This window comes from Zeugodacus cucurbitae, chromosome 4, assembly GCF_028554725.1.
Source record: "Zeugodacus cucurbitae isolate PBARC_wt_2022May chromosome 4, idZeuCucr1.2, whole genome shotgun sequence".
NCBI lineage: Eukaryota > Metazoa > Arthropoda > Insecta > Diptera > Tephritidae > Zeugodacus > Zeugodacus cucurbitae.
In genome coordinates, this window is record NC_071669.1 from 37,440,726 (window position 1) to 37,454,948 (window position 14,223).

A 14,223-nucleotide genomic window follows, 5' to 3' on the forward strand; every position below is an offset into this window, starting at 1 on the left:
ATGGCGTAAGTGTGAACGTATGCAACGTTAGATGCTTGAAACTTTTTTGGAAAAGATATTCTTAGAAACAATGTTCGCTAGTTCCCACATTTGACTTTATTGTTTAAAGAGCGAAGCAGAAAACAGCTATTTTTCTTCGAGCGAAGCGTGTGTGCTTGCTGCCGCGCCCAAAGTAGGCACGCACGTTACGCTAAAAGCAGGTATAATGGATGTATCCGTTTGTACACACTTAAATACACATTTATTTATTATTAAAATTATAGTAACAAGTGGAGCAACGAAACGAACTCATATAATTTATACTTACATATATGGTGAAGCCTGGAAAAAGAAGCAAAGCAAGTGGGTCTAGTAGTAAACGAAGGCAAAACCCCTGTCATTGGGTACAATCAGAATCAAGTAAAGGATCTAAGCTTAGGAGACCACGTGACTGTTGGCAGTTATAACATCGAGGTAGGTTCCAGCATAAACACCAATTACGACGTCAGCCACGAAATCAATCGGAAGATCACTTTTACCAGCAGGTGTTATCACGGGCGCAGTAAGCAATTGAAAAACAGAGCCGTCTCTCGTAAAACTAAAACAACGTGCTTTTTCATTCATCGTACCCTTCCTGATATATGGTGCGGAAGCATGGACGATAAGCAACAAAGATGAGCTCTCCTTAGAAGCGGTCGAGAAAAAAGGCAACCGAAGAATTTATGGCCCCCTACGCGTGGGCGTAGGTGAGTACCGGATTCGTTGGAATGAAGAGCTGTATGAACTCTTCGGCGATATGGACATAGTGCGATGCATAAAAATACAGCGACTGCGGGGCATATCGCCCGAATGGAAGAAAAGACTCCAGCATGTAAAATATACCATACGGTACCTCTGGCAGTCGATGAAGAAAAGGACGACCGAAACTCAAGTGGAAGGATCAACTGGCGCCGCCGTGCGCAATGCAGAGATGACTGCCGAAGGCTTATGAACGCGGCCAAAACCGACACTAGGTTCTAGTACCAAATTGATGATAATATGGTAGTTGAGCCTGACTCGTCATTCAAAGAGAAGTAAAGGACTAAGCTAGGCTGAAGGAAATACGTAAATCACAACAAACAAGCAAATCAAACAAAAAGTCGAAATCTTCAAATGTGCCAAAATCCAAACCATTACTCTGCTTACTATATTTGGACGCTGCTATTTTGCCGAATTTTTGCATTTAAGTTAAATTCAATATAAGAGTGTTCCTCTTTAACGGCTTTCGCCAGTACAGCCAAGTTTTTCTTATATGTTTTAGACAAGCTCCATCCCTTAGGTCCCATCAATAAATTATAAATAAATTTCATAATTCAAGGTTTTTAAAAATTCAATAACTAATATTATGCGGATAATATATTTAAGAATGAAACTTTGTGCGTAAAAAATTTTTTATTGACGAAAAATTTGAAAATTTATACAAGTTCAGCCTTTCACAACCTGAGCCTATGAATGACCCTTAACACAGACAACAAATAGTTATTCATTTCATTTGTCTGTTTTTAGTTCATTCAGGCTTACATAACTATACCCAAATAATTTCCTCAAATTCTGTTGCTGGAAACTTACAATAACTTGGTACATACATATCCATGAATGTACATATATTGACAAGTGTCTTCATGTTAAAAATTTGTGAAACGAAATCATTTCAGTACACCATTTCTCCGAAAGAACTGAAGTCACGCTCAAAAATGTTATTAGACCGTGCGCATTTTTGAGTAGGCTCCATTGAGTTCGAAAAATAAAATAAAATAAATATAAGCATGCCACCAAAGGAAAGCTACTGAGGCTATAATGGCTAACTTTTCGGCCATTTGGGAAAAGTAATTTCTATGATGTTGTGGCATAAAGGCATGCCGTTGCGATGTAGCAAATGGGCGATGGCGTGCTTTGAATTGCTACGCTATGCCCGGCTACACATACATACATGTGTATAAGTATATATAGTACATACAAATATATGCCTATGTATATATAAATATAAGTATATATCCGCTAAATAAAACTTTAAACTACTTGCGTGCAATAAAGAAAATGTGGTGTTATTCTAGGGAAATTCGCGCAATTAAATTCGCCACTTTTGCGAAAGTTTCGGTGTTTTTTGCTAAAAACCCAATTTGAAAGACTAGAATGGGCAATCATGTTAACGCGCCTTTTATGTAAATGCATGCGTATAATTCTGGCCGTATATTTTAAATAAACAATTTATATATCCTATCTGTTGCGAACATTTTGCAAAAAGTTACAAATTCCCCCATTAAAATTTGTATCGTAAGGATTGTTATTATTTTATTTATCATATTTGCGTTGAAGCTACCCAGCCCTCATCGCAGTTGATCGATATATAAAACTAAGATGGAGTAGATAAAGATGTATGATGTATACCGCTGATCTGGGTAACAATTATTAAAAAATCCAACTTCGATTCATAATTTCTCTGCTCGCTATATCTCTTGTATATATCTCTTGTGATAAAATTGGCATGTTAAAGCAACAACTAAGTTTGCGAGTTGAATTCGTCGCAAAAGAGAATGTGAGGTATTCACATTTCGTTTTACAGATTATAAATAAATCTTGAAAGACATATATAGATAAGTTTATGTTTCTTATCTCCATATAAAACTTCTTCAAACTAACTTCGGCTTAACTGGCTCTTGCAATTCAATCCACTCAATTTTTTATACCAAGCTTTATGAATACATATTATATATAGATTCGTAAGTCTCGATATTTTGATTATTGATTGATGGCGATTGATAAAAAAAGAAGGAAAGTGTGTTTATGAAACACCATTTTTTGGTCAAAAAGTAATATTCGTGCAGCATTGTATGCGATGAATACATTGGAGGTTAAAAGGATGAGGATATGAACGAAACCAGCACGGAATCAAAAATGTTATTTTCAGTGACAGAAAAAACTCTAAAGATGTCCTAGGAGCGTGCTAGACACATTTCTAATGAAAATGTGACTGTATGCCATGTGGGTGACGAGTTAACTGAGAACCGACCGAATAAGTGTGCCACAGATCTATGAAATCTGAATGTAGCTACCAGTGAGTGGAATCTCAAGAGAAATCTGGTTGGAAAAAAGTAGAGCCGTCGACGTAGTATGAAGCAGAAGACAAATCTTACTACGGATGGGGAAGCAAATATGTATTTTTCTCTACGGGGAAAAATAATGAATTTTTAATGTAGTGATATGAATATTTAAATTCAAACTTGATTATATCAAAATTAGTTTTTGTGATCCGCTGATTCTTATCGGTGTAGATACTATACCTTCAAGGAAAAATAGATTTGAAAATACTATCGGCAGAGAGAAGAAAGTTTTAAAGTAAAATTCATAAGCCAAAATAACTGTAATATTCACCGTTTTAATCTGCTCTCATGTGTTCACCGTTACTTTAAAAAGTTTGTCAGTAAAACCAACAATTAGAACGCATGTCCTAACGATGCGATCAAAATGTACTTAAAGTTACTCTGTTGCTTGTTTCGAACTAAAATCGTTGATTGAAAACTATTTAAACGAATATGAGTGGAACAACAGCGGTTCTCCGGGGCACACGCCATCACATTTTCGAGTGAATTTCAATGCTAAAGAGCAACTAAATAAAACAACTTTTAACACATTAAATAACTGCCAAAAGTTTTTAGCTCACAGCAAACGGCAAGTCAAAAAGTGTAAGCCCGCACACGCTGACATGTGTATGTATGTATTTGCAGGTGTATAGCGTGGTCCGTATACCATGGTCAACGTGTATATAACTTCTGTATTTTGCGAAGTCTGGCAATGGAATTATAATTATTCTGGAAAAAAACTCTCTTTCGGTTCACCCTTTACATGTACTTATATCTGTATGTCTGCATATACCCTGAGCTATCAACAAATTTCCGAAGCAATTAAAAGTTTCCCTCGCAAAAACAAAAGAGAGGAAATTTTGTGGTTATAGTTGAATTATAAATATTGTGGATTATATTGGGAACAAAAATCAGAAATATGCGCAAACGTTTTAATTAAATATTGGTGTGTTCGTTGGCAGCTAATCACCAGCCTCGCACAATAGCTACCAGCAGAAAATTTCAGTCAAATTTCATGTCAACTTTACTATTATAAAGAGATAATAATATTTATTATAATTGGATTAAAAGTTCCAACGAATAGAAATTTGATTATTTCTTGCATTATTATTTGTATTTAATTATACTTCCTAAAATGTTTATTTATTAGTAGCTCTTAATTTGATACTAAAATTGCATTTAGTTATTTTCAATCATCTCTTTTTAAGCTTCCAATTTCCACGGGAAAATATTTATCCAGCAGAAATAAGTTGCTTAGGTGCTTGGTAGTAGTAACGGGTGATTTTTTTGAGGTTAGGATTTTCATGCATTAGTATTTGACAGATCACGTGGGATTTCAGACATGGTGTCAAAGAGAAAGATGCTCAGTATGCTTTGACATTTCATCATGAATAGACTTACTAACGAGCAACGCTTGCAAATCATTGAATTTTATTACCAAAATCAGTGTTCGGTTCGAAATGTGTTTCGCGCTTTACGTCCGATTTATGGTCTACATAATCGACCAAGTGAGCAAACAATTAATGCGATTGTGACCAAGTTTCGCACTCAGTTTACTTTATTGGACATTAAACCAACCACACGAATGCGTACAGTGCGTACAGAAGAGAATATTGCGTCTGTTTCTGAGAGTGTGGCTGAAGACCGTGAAATGTCGATTCGTCGCCGTTCGCAGCAATTGGGTTTGTGTTATTCGACCACATGGAAGATTTTACGCAAAGATCTTGGTGTAAAACCGTATAAAATACAGCTCGTGCAAGAACTGAAGCCGAACGATCTGCCACAACGTCGAATTTTCAGTGAATGGGCCCTAGAAAAGTTGGCAGAAAATCCGCTTTTTTATCGACAAATTTTGTTCAGCGATGAGGCTCATTTCTGGTTGAATGGCTACGTAAATAAGCAAAATTGCCGCATTTGGGGTGAAGAGCAACCAGAAGCCGTTCAAGAACTGCCCATGCATCCCGAAAAATGCACTGTTTGGTGTGGTTTGTACGCTGGTGGAATCATTGGACCGTATTTTTTCAAAGATGCTGTTGGACGCAACGTTACGGTGAATGGCGATCGCTATCGTTCGATGCTAACAAACTTTTTGTTGCCAAAAATGGAAGAACTGAACTTGGTTGACATGTGGTTTCAACAAGATGGCGCTACATGCCACACAGCTCGCGATTCTATGGCCATTTTGAGGGAAAACTTCGGAGAACAATTCATCTCAAGAAATGGACCCGTAAGTTGGCCACCAAGATCATGCGATTTAACGCCTTTAGACTATTTTTTGTGGGGCTACGTCAAGTCTAAAGTCTACAGAAATAAGCCAGCAACTATTCCAGCTTTGGAAGACAACATTTCCGAAGAAATTCGGGCTATTCCGGCCGAAATGCTCGAAAAAGTTGCCCAAAATTGGACTTTCCGAATGGACCACCTAAGACGCAGCCGCGGTCAACATTTAAATGAAATTATCTTCAAAAAGTAAATGTCATGAACCAATCTAACGTTTCAAATAAAGAACCGATGAGATTTTGCAAATTTTATGCGTTTTTTTTTTTTTAAAAGTTATCAAGCTCTTAAAAAATCACCCTTTACTTGCAATCCGTTCCAAAGTGTGGAACGCGAAATGCTCCCTATAAATAAACATTTGGAAAGCTGCTTTTTGCTTTGCTTTATATTACTTCAAATATTCCCCGATATGCTGCGACCTCAATTAGCAAATTCAACAATAGTTATTTTATTGAATAAATGAAATAAATTAGCCAATTGAAAGGAAATTTTGTTTGAACAATGTCAATGAAGGTACGACGCCTAAATTCGTGTTTACAAAACCCATTTCACACATTCGCTAGCAAGCAGTACTATACGTCATCTACTAAATTTGCCGTTATTTGCGTTCGCGAAAAAAGGTAAACAGAAGGCGCGGTACGTTTGCCTAATTTGCGAAAATCAATTTGAAATTAAAGCTGCAGAGGGTAAGGAAGGCTTACAGTCACAATATGTCTCTTGATGTCTCATGTATTTTTTGTTAACTTAATGTAGAATACAGCGGTTCTTTATAACTGTTGGTTTGACTGTGTACTTGTTGGGTACTTGTTGTTGAGGGACCTGTGTACTTGTTTGACGATTTATGGAATTTTTTGATATTTTATCATTCATTGCTTTGATGAAGGGGTATGAGAGATTTTGCATAGATATGTACATTATTTGTACGAGGTGCGTTCAACAAATATCAGGGATTTTCGTCTTTTTTTTAATATTTATAGAATAAATAAATAGAAATACAAGATTTGACAATTGGATTTTTTGAAAATTTCTGCTACTTTTTGAATACACAACAGTAATATGAATTAGTGTTTTCTGCGCCATCCAAATTATGGAATTTTCCATCAGTCAATACTTAGGGACGCACTATACACTTTCGTACAGGGGGTGTTCGCTTAGAGGGTTGTTTTTCAATAAAAATTAGTTAATTATCAGTAAATTGTAGTTTAATAAATATTTTATTCAATTATTTGTTAAAAAATGAAAAATCATAACAGAACAATTCAAATGTTGTCTTAAAAGAACTAATGGTACTAAGCCCATTCAGCAAATTCACGTTGTACGAGATCAACATACTGTTTCATTAGTAATACTTGATGCTTGATGCTGACGCTTCGTTGGAATATGAAGATTATATTTGATGGCTCCTTTTTGAAGGAAATCAATACAATAAATTTTGAGAAATGGACATTGTTCTTCTGGTGCTGATCAATAATTTAAGCTTTTCTATCAAATATTTTTCTAGCACTCATTTTTCCGACTTGCACTTTTCTTTTGAATTTTTTCATGTTATATTTTTTATTCTGTCTTTACCACCACTATATTTGATTTTTAACTTTTTCCTAGTACCTACAAAACCCTGATGTTCGTTATTTAAGGTACTCAATGTAAAAATGTTGCTTGTTCGTTAAAAGCGATTTTCATTAAAACGAATATTCGTTATTTTGGAACACTACTGTAATATTATGGCTCTGTACAAAAAAAAAAAAATAATAAAATGGTGTAATGACTTCTCCTAGCTCACATATACCAAATATGTATCTATTAGCAGGATTTATTGAATGTTAAATCTTGGAAAATGTCTAGTTGGTGGCGAAAATTTGTGAAATCGGTACAAAAATTAGAGCTTCGTTATTCTGGTGGACTATATGCCGAATACATGGGTCAAATTTTGTGTTATCTTAATAAAATTAAATAAATAAGTTACGAGCATAACCGTATCGGCCGGACTTAGTCCTTCCTTACGTGTTTTAAATTCCTTCCTATTAATTCCATTCATACACGACACGAGCAATGAAAGCGTCCAGGAGGAGAGAGTGTCGCAAAGACCAATTTGTAAATTAATATGTTTAAAATGTTGCAGACACTTTTACGAGTGCAAATAAAATTTTATGAATTTTAAGTGAGCGAAAAATACGCGGGCGACTGTTGCGCTACTCTTTACTTAGAGGTAAGCTAGTGCTCGTATGGACAATTTTAATCATGTCTCCTGTGCTATATTTAAACCAACAAAATTTATTCACCGGTGCAAGTTACATATGCAAGTAAGAGTAAATTAAAGCATTTCAGCTACCATTTTCCGCCAACTATAATATTAAACCATTTTGCATACCGCCCACGCAGTGTGAAAATAAAGCTAATGGAAGGTGTCGCTTTTTCCAGCGAACGCTTTTTGCATTTCACAAATAAGTTTTGCAAAAATATAAAATTCAATTTTGTAGGAATACAAGTATATTCATTTACACTCATATTTCCTGAACTGGGCGTGCTGGGAACGTGGGCCTCAATCAACAAAATGTCTACGGCAAAGGAGTACAAGTGCAATGGCGAAATCAAAAGATAAATATTTGCCCACAAGCGAAGGATAGCGCCGCTTCGTTAGTTTAGGCGGTGTCGTAGGCGTCCGCTGGGCGAGCGCTAACACCAAACTCATTTGCATGCCAAATAGTATAATTTTTAAGAGGGCAGAGTTGGGAAAGCTCTTGCTAAATAGTACAGAGGCGACTATAAATAACACTTTGCCATTTCACAAAAACACATATGTACATGATACGACCATGGGGGGTGAGATTATTAAACTGAATTTTGCATATATTACTAAAGGAAATAATTTCTACGGAAACTGAAGCTTTGACAGTAGACATAAATTCTTTGGCGATCATTTTCAAGTGTCTCCTTTTGAAAAACATTTTATAGGTGGTTACCGAGAGATCAAGTCCTGAAGAAAAAATCTCCAGCGACAAACATGCAATAACTAACGCTACCTGCTAGTTTCATATTGAATACAAAAACAAAATTATTTGCGAATTGTGGACGTACTTACCAGCAACACCTTGTAGAGCGGCAGCGTTTGCGGTCCGAGTACGAATTTCACAAAATCAGTCTGAGTGCAGTTGAAATTCGAATTGTTTGGATGGCACGGGTCTAATTCTTCGACGTCGAAGTCGCTAAACACAGTCTGTGTGTTTGTCACCCAACTATCAGCATCAGTGCTGACATCCTTCGCACTCCCTGTAGCTGTGGCGAAATCGAGCACATCGCCACCTGCCCGCGACCCTTCTTCGACGGCGATTTGTGTAGTTGCATTTGTGGCATTAAGCCACCAGTGATTCTGCGATAATGACACATTATGGTAGTCCACAATATTGCTATTGACATCACTAGCTGAGCGCAACGTCGCTGCCGACACCGCTGACGGTGGGATGGGTGTTGTGTTGGCGGCGGGCGTTGTAGCATCGGTACTTGCATCGATTACTGTGGTTACTAATTGTTTGCCAAAATCGTATGCGATTGTGCTTAGGTTGGCGATTAACTCGTTGAAAGCACTTTCGGTGCCGTTATTCACGAAGCCGTCGTAAAAGCCAACGTCTGTACCGTTAGCGAAATGTTCATCAAAAGCGTTGCCAACTAGCGCATTGCTGTTTTTGTAATTGTCTGTGAGTAAAGTGCTGGCGAGGCCATAGCTGCTTATATTTGCATGGATGGTGGGGAGATCGGTGGTTATGTTCAAAGCTGGCGCTAATAAATTCATTTCGGCCGTTGTTTATGTTATCAATTGTTTGAAGATTTGAACGACGATTGGCATTTTCACTATTTCAAATTTAGCACTATTATCCTTTATTCGAATAGTTAATGCCTTCGATTACTACATATGTTTTCTTTATATTGAATTAACTTCTGTTTTAGTTCATGAATTCACAACTGTTTCTGAATATACATACATTTTTGAACAGAACTATTGTTTATTATAACACTGGCGTCAATTCTTAAAAATACAAAGTTTATTAATTATTTTTTATACACATTTAATATAAACTTTTCATAATTTCGCGAAAATTTTGCAGACTGCAGCCCATTGGAAACGGAGTAGGTACAATTGTCGAATCCAAAATACTTCGATTTTAATAACCGTAATCTGACTTTTGTGCTCTGGCCAACAATTATTAATTTTCTGTTATTCGTACTCCTGTGAAGTACTGACTCAAACCACCTCTTGGAATACAATTTCTTGAAATGTAATTATAATTACAAGTACAATACCAAAATAGCATTTAATTACTATTATATATCAAATCAAGCAGAAGTCAGATGCCTATAAATATATAAGGGAAATTGAATTAAATCAAATTTTAAAATAGAACGAAGTTGCTATTATTGCTTATATAGTGTTATATGGTTTTGATATTATTTTCCTTATTATACATAGCGCTTATATCTGGTGATCCAAGTAGAGTCGTGTCAAGCTGTCATGTTATTTTTGTTCAGTATTGTTTAGCATTTCATCATGGAAAGATTTACCTAGCAGTCGAGGCCGAGGAGAGCCGATTCAGCGCCATTCGGAGCAACTCGTACTGCTAAACAGAACGACTTGATGCCTGAAATTTATGCTCTTAATCTCGCCAACATTTCAACAAGACGGCGCCACTTCCTACATATCGCATCATTTAATGGATTTATTTTCACGTTTTGGGCCGTTCGATTGGCCACCAAAATCGTGTGTTATAACTCCATTAGAGTGTTTCCTGAGGAAATATGTAAAGTCTAAAGTCTATGCGGACAATCCCGCTTCGATTCAGGCCTTGGAGCAAAACATCACGCGTGTCATCCGCCAGTTACCAGTCGAAATGCTTGAACGAATCATCGAAAATTGGACTCAACGCATGGACCATCTAAACGTTGCGGCGATGCCAAAGAATGTTCTTTCGGATGATAATAATAATTCCCCATTAAATTTAAATTTTTTGTTGTTTTTTTTTCTTTAAAAAGGTGGAGAACATCGAAACGGGTCACCCTTCATAATCAATAATCTGATCTGATGAGAAAGCCATGTATCGTAATTTAGTCAAGTTTGATAAAATCGATTGAGAGATAAGAACTTTCACATAAAAAGTCATATAAAACTGATCAAGAGACTGTACAATAATTTTGGCATCATTGTGTGGAGAATTTTGAACTTCTAGTAGTTTTTAATTAAACTAATAGAGTTCAGCGAAATTTAAAATATATAAGTACAATACAATGTGGATACCATGATAAATATATCTACCAAGTCTTTAGGATAAAATAGTTTTCGATCGGATCAGCAGTATATGTGTCGCACTTCAGGAATAAAGAAACAGTTATATAATTCGTTGAACATTTATCCATAAATACGAAATAATTCTTACTTTAATTTTAACTTGTATATACTTCGACTTGATTAATAATCTCACTTATTATTATTTACATCTCACTAGTTCAAATTTCGTAGTCATTTATACTTTCAACTTCACATGCACGCGCTCTTAAAGCTCCAAACGCACTAATAAGCACTTTCTAATGGCTCATCAATCTATAATCCACTTTTAATTATGAAACAATTTGCCGAAACGGTATCAAACACTTCACTGGCTTGACGTCTCACGAGCTCACACACACACGCGTACACAAAACACACTTGCATTTAAGCGTTCAGCTTCTGAACCGCTGACAATTCTCACACGCAATGCGATCATTAAGCCCACAATGGATAATTGAGCTGTTCACACTTGTATTCCGAATATTTATAAAATTAATTAAACACGCGAAAGTTTCAGTACTTTTGTGAAATTCATTAATCGCCGCAAGCTCGCGCTGGTGAGCTATCTAATGCTGAAACATTCGCATGAAGATCTCTCGCGAAGACAGATACTTTTTGCTCGAACAGACGATGCCGAATAAAAAGCGCCACACGTTCTGCGGCAGCCGGAGGTGCTTAGATTCAGCTTCGCATGCCACAAGGCTGTGTTATTCCACCAATATGTCTACACACATTCAAACATACGTACATACGTGTACATATGTTTGTATTCAAGTACTCGTCTACAAGTAGCTGCAAGTGCTCTAGGAGTCATATGCATAGCCACAGCTGCCGAGAAACAATTAATAGGCTATTAAAAGTGCCGAGAGATAAAAGATAAAAAACCAAACTCGGCGATGATAAATTGTTATCACAATTAGAGTAAACGTTTCTTTCTTCGCTTTTGTTTTTGCTTTTTTATGACCGCTTATAACAAATTCCGCAGAATGGCGTACGCTTACTATGTAAATATTAAAATGCAATTAAACTGTCAGCACATCGAGTTTTCCCATGTGATAAAGGGGTGGACGAAGCCGCATAAGCTAACACTATGTTGGGCTTATAATTAGGAATTCTATAAAAAGAACATTAGCAAAAAATGTTTACATGCTGTAACTATAGACATAGTATGTAAGTATACAGGTGTGTTCTTCCAAATGCGCTGAAGAAGAAACGGTGATATTATTTTGGAATTCAAATATTGCATAATTCAATGATATTCACAAATCTCCTTGGCTTAATATGAAAGATTTCTAAGACTTCATGATTTTCCTAAAGCTTTTGTAGGCGTTTCATACGCTCTTAATTCAGTCAATAAATAAAGTTCACTAATGCATAAGCTAATGGATTCAATGAAGAGAGGGAGACACAAACCACCTATTCTAAGATACAGATACAGATACAGGTTAAGATGAAAGGGGCTGATTTCCTGCACCACAGTCCTGCTTAGATGTTGCAGCCGCAGTCTAGCGAAAGCTGGACAATAAAGGAGAAACTGTCTCGATGTCTTCCATGCATTTTGGCAATTTACATCTGTCAGAATATTTAGCCTCACGACATGTAACCCTATTGGGCAGTAGCCAGTTATGACTCCTGTCATTACGGCCAGCTGAATTTGACTAAGTGCAAATAGTCCACCTTAGACCACAATGATCTCGTAGTCGCACAGTTATTGGTCGTTGTCTAATGTGATCCAACATGGAGAAGCAAGAGGATAGTGGGACAAAAGCTTATTCTCAATCTGTTGAGATTACAGATTGGGTGCCCTTACCTCGCAGCAGCGGTCTGGTAGCCTAAAGCTATAATTTATGCCAAGCTCCATGCAGAAGACTCCTCCTCTAACCTTCCCTCTGAACTTAAGTCCGCGAAAGCGGTCACCGCACATCTTCTTTTTTTTCATATATTTCTTTATTTATTGAATCTGCTCTTTGGAGCCTAACAATAAGTTATAAAATCTTAATTCTAATTAAAACTAGACAAGCTCAACCAATTGATTGAGTTGTTTTGGTGAAACGTTGCTCCTCAGTGTGCTGGCATATCTCTTCTTTTTAGACGTGATTGATTACAAGAATGTAATAAAGCATTAGCCAATGGGTTTGGGTGATCGCGGAGTTTGGATAAATATTTATTTCTGCTGTTCTCTACTTCTTTCTTTACCATGAGGATACCAAGATCTTTATGGATATTTTCATTACGCATATACCATGGTGAGCACGTGATTGTTCTAAGCATTTTTGATTGGAATCTCTGAATTATATCGATATTGGTTGCACAGGTCGTACCCCACAGTTGGATGCCGTACATCCAAATCGGCTTTATGACCGCGTTGTATAACAGAACTTTGTTGCCTAGGCTAAGTTTTGAATTTTTATTTAAAAGCCAATTTAAATGTGCTGCTCTTATCTTCATGCAGGTTATTTTGCTCGATATGTGTTTTCTGCACGTGAGCCTTCTATCCAAGTGAATACCAAGATATGTTACTTCAGTCGCTTGGGGTACTAAAATATTGTTCATTTTAACTGCCGGACACGTTTCTGGTCTTAGAGAAAATGTAACATGCTTGCATTTCTGTTCGTTTACATTTATACGCCAGTTTGCTAGCCATTCTTCGACAAAAATCAAATGCGCTCCTAATACTTTTGATGCTATAATTGGGCATTTGTTTCGGCTCACTAAAGCTGTGTCATCCGCAAAAGTTGATGTCAAAATATTACTAGCTGTTGGAAGGTCTGCTGTATATATTATGTATAGAGTTGGCCCTAAAACACTGCCCTGAGGTACACCAGCTCTTATTGGTCGTTCTTCAGAAATGAAGTCTCCTACTTTGACAGTAAACTTTCTATTTTTTAAATAAGACTCCAAAGTTTTATGCATTTCGAGAGGTAAGCTTTTTTGGATCTTATATAAAAGCACGCCATGCCACACTTTATCGAACGCCTGAGCCACATCTAGAAATATAGCAGAACAGTACTCTCTATACTCGAACGCACTTCTGATTTCGTTAGTAATTCTACTTACTTGTTCTACAGTGCCATGTTTTGCACGAAAACCGAATTGGTGTGTTGGTATTACATTATTTTCATGGAGGAAAGGAGCCATTTTTGATAGTAACACTTTTTCAAATATTTTAGAAAGACAGGGTAGAAGACTGATTGGTCTGTATGAAGACGGCTGTGTCCAGTCTTTACCTGGTTTCTCTATCATGATGATCTGCGACTTTTTCCATGAATTTGGATAGTCCCCGAAACTGAGAATAGCGTTAAAGAGCAAGGAGAGTACTGTCAAAGCAATATTTGGTAACTCAATTAGCATTTTTGGAGTAATTTTATCGTGTCCTGCCGACTTTTTTGGATTCAGCTCTTTTATGATTTTAATAATTTCAGAAGATGACGTTTGAACAGACTCAAACGAATCGTTAGCACTATTGGAGATGATTGGCAGCTTAAAGCTGTTCTTTGGGCAATTAGGTTGAAATACCTTTTCTAGGTGATTTGC

General features: G+C 36.6%; 1 protein-coding gene across 7 annotated transcripts in view; it reads right to left on the reverse strand.

Annotated features, from left to right (window-relative positions):
* LOC105211582 (neuropeptides capa receptor) overlaps window positions 1-11,486 on the reverse strand; it is a 49,088-nt gene extending 37,602 nt beyond the window's left edge. For 2 of the 7 annotated variants that reach the window (XR_851679.3, XR_003752254.2), the window contains exons 1-2: window positions 10,799-11,486; window positions 8,455-9,396 (exon numbers count right to left, since the gene is read on the reverse strand). Coding sequence is in view for 5 of the 7 variants with exons in the window: in XM_054228973.1 (XP_054084948.1) it covers window positions 8,455-9,162 (708 nt within the window). In the remaining 2 variants the exon portion in view is untranslated. Of the gene's footprint in view, window positions 1-8,454; window positions 9,397-10,659 lie in introns of all 7 variants that reach the window. The other 5 variants (XM_054228973.1, XM_054228971.1, XM_054228972.1 and 2 more) reach the window with 5 other exon arrangements.
* Between the last annotated feature and the right edge of the window lie 2,737 nt (window positions 11,487-14,223).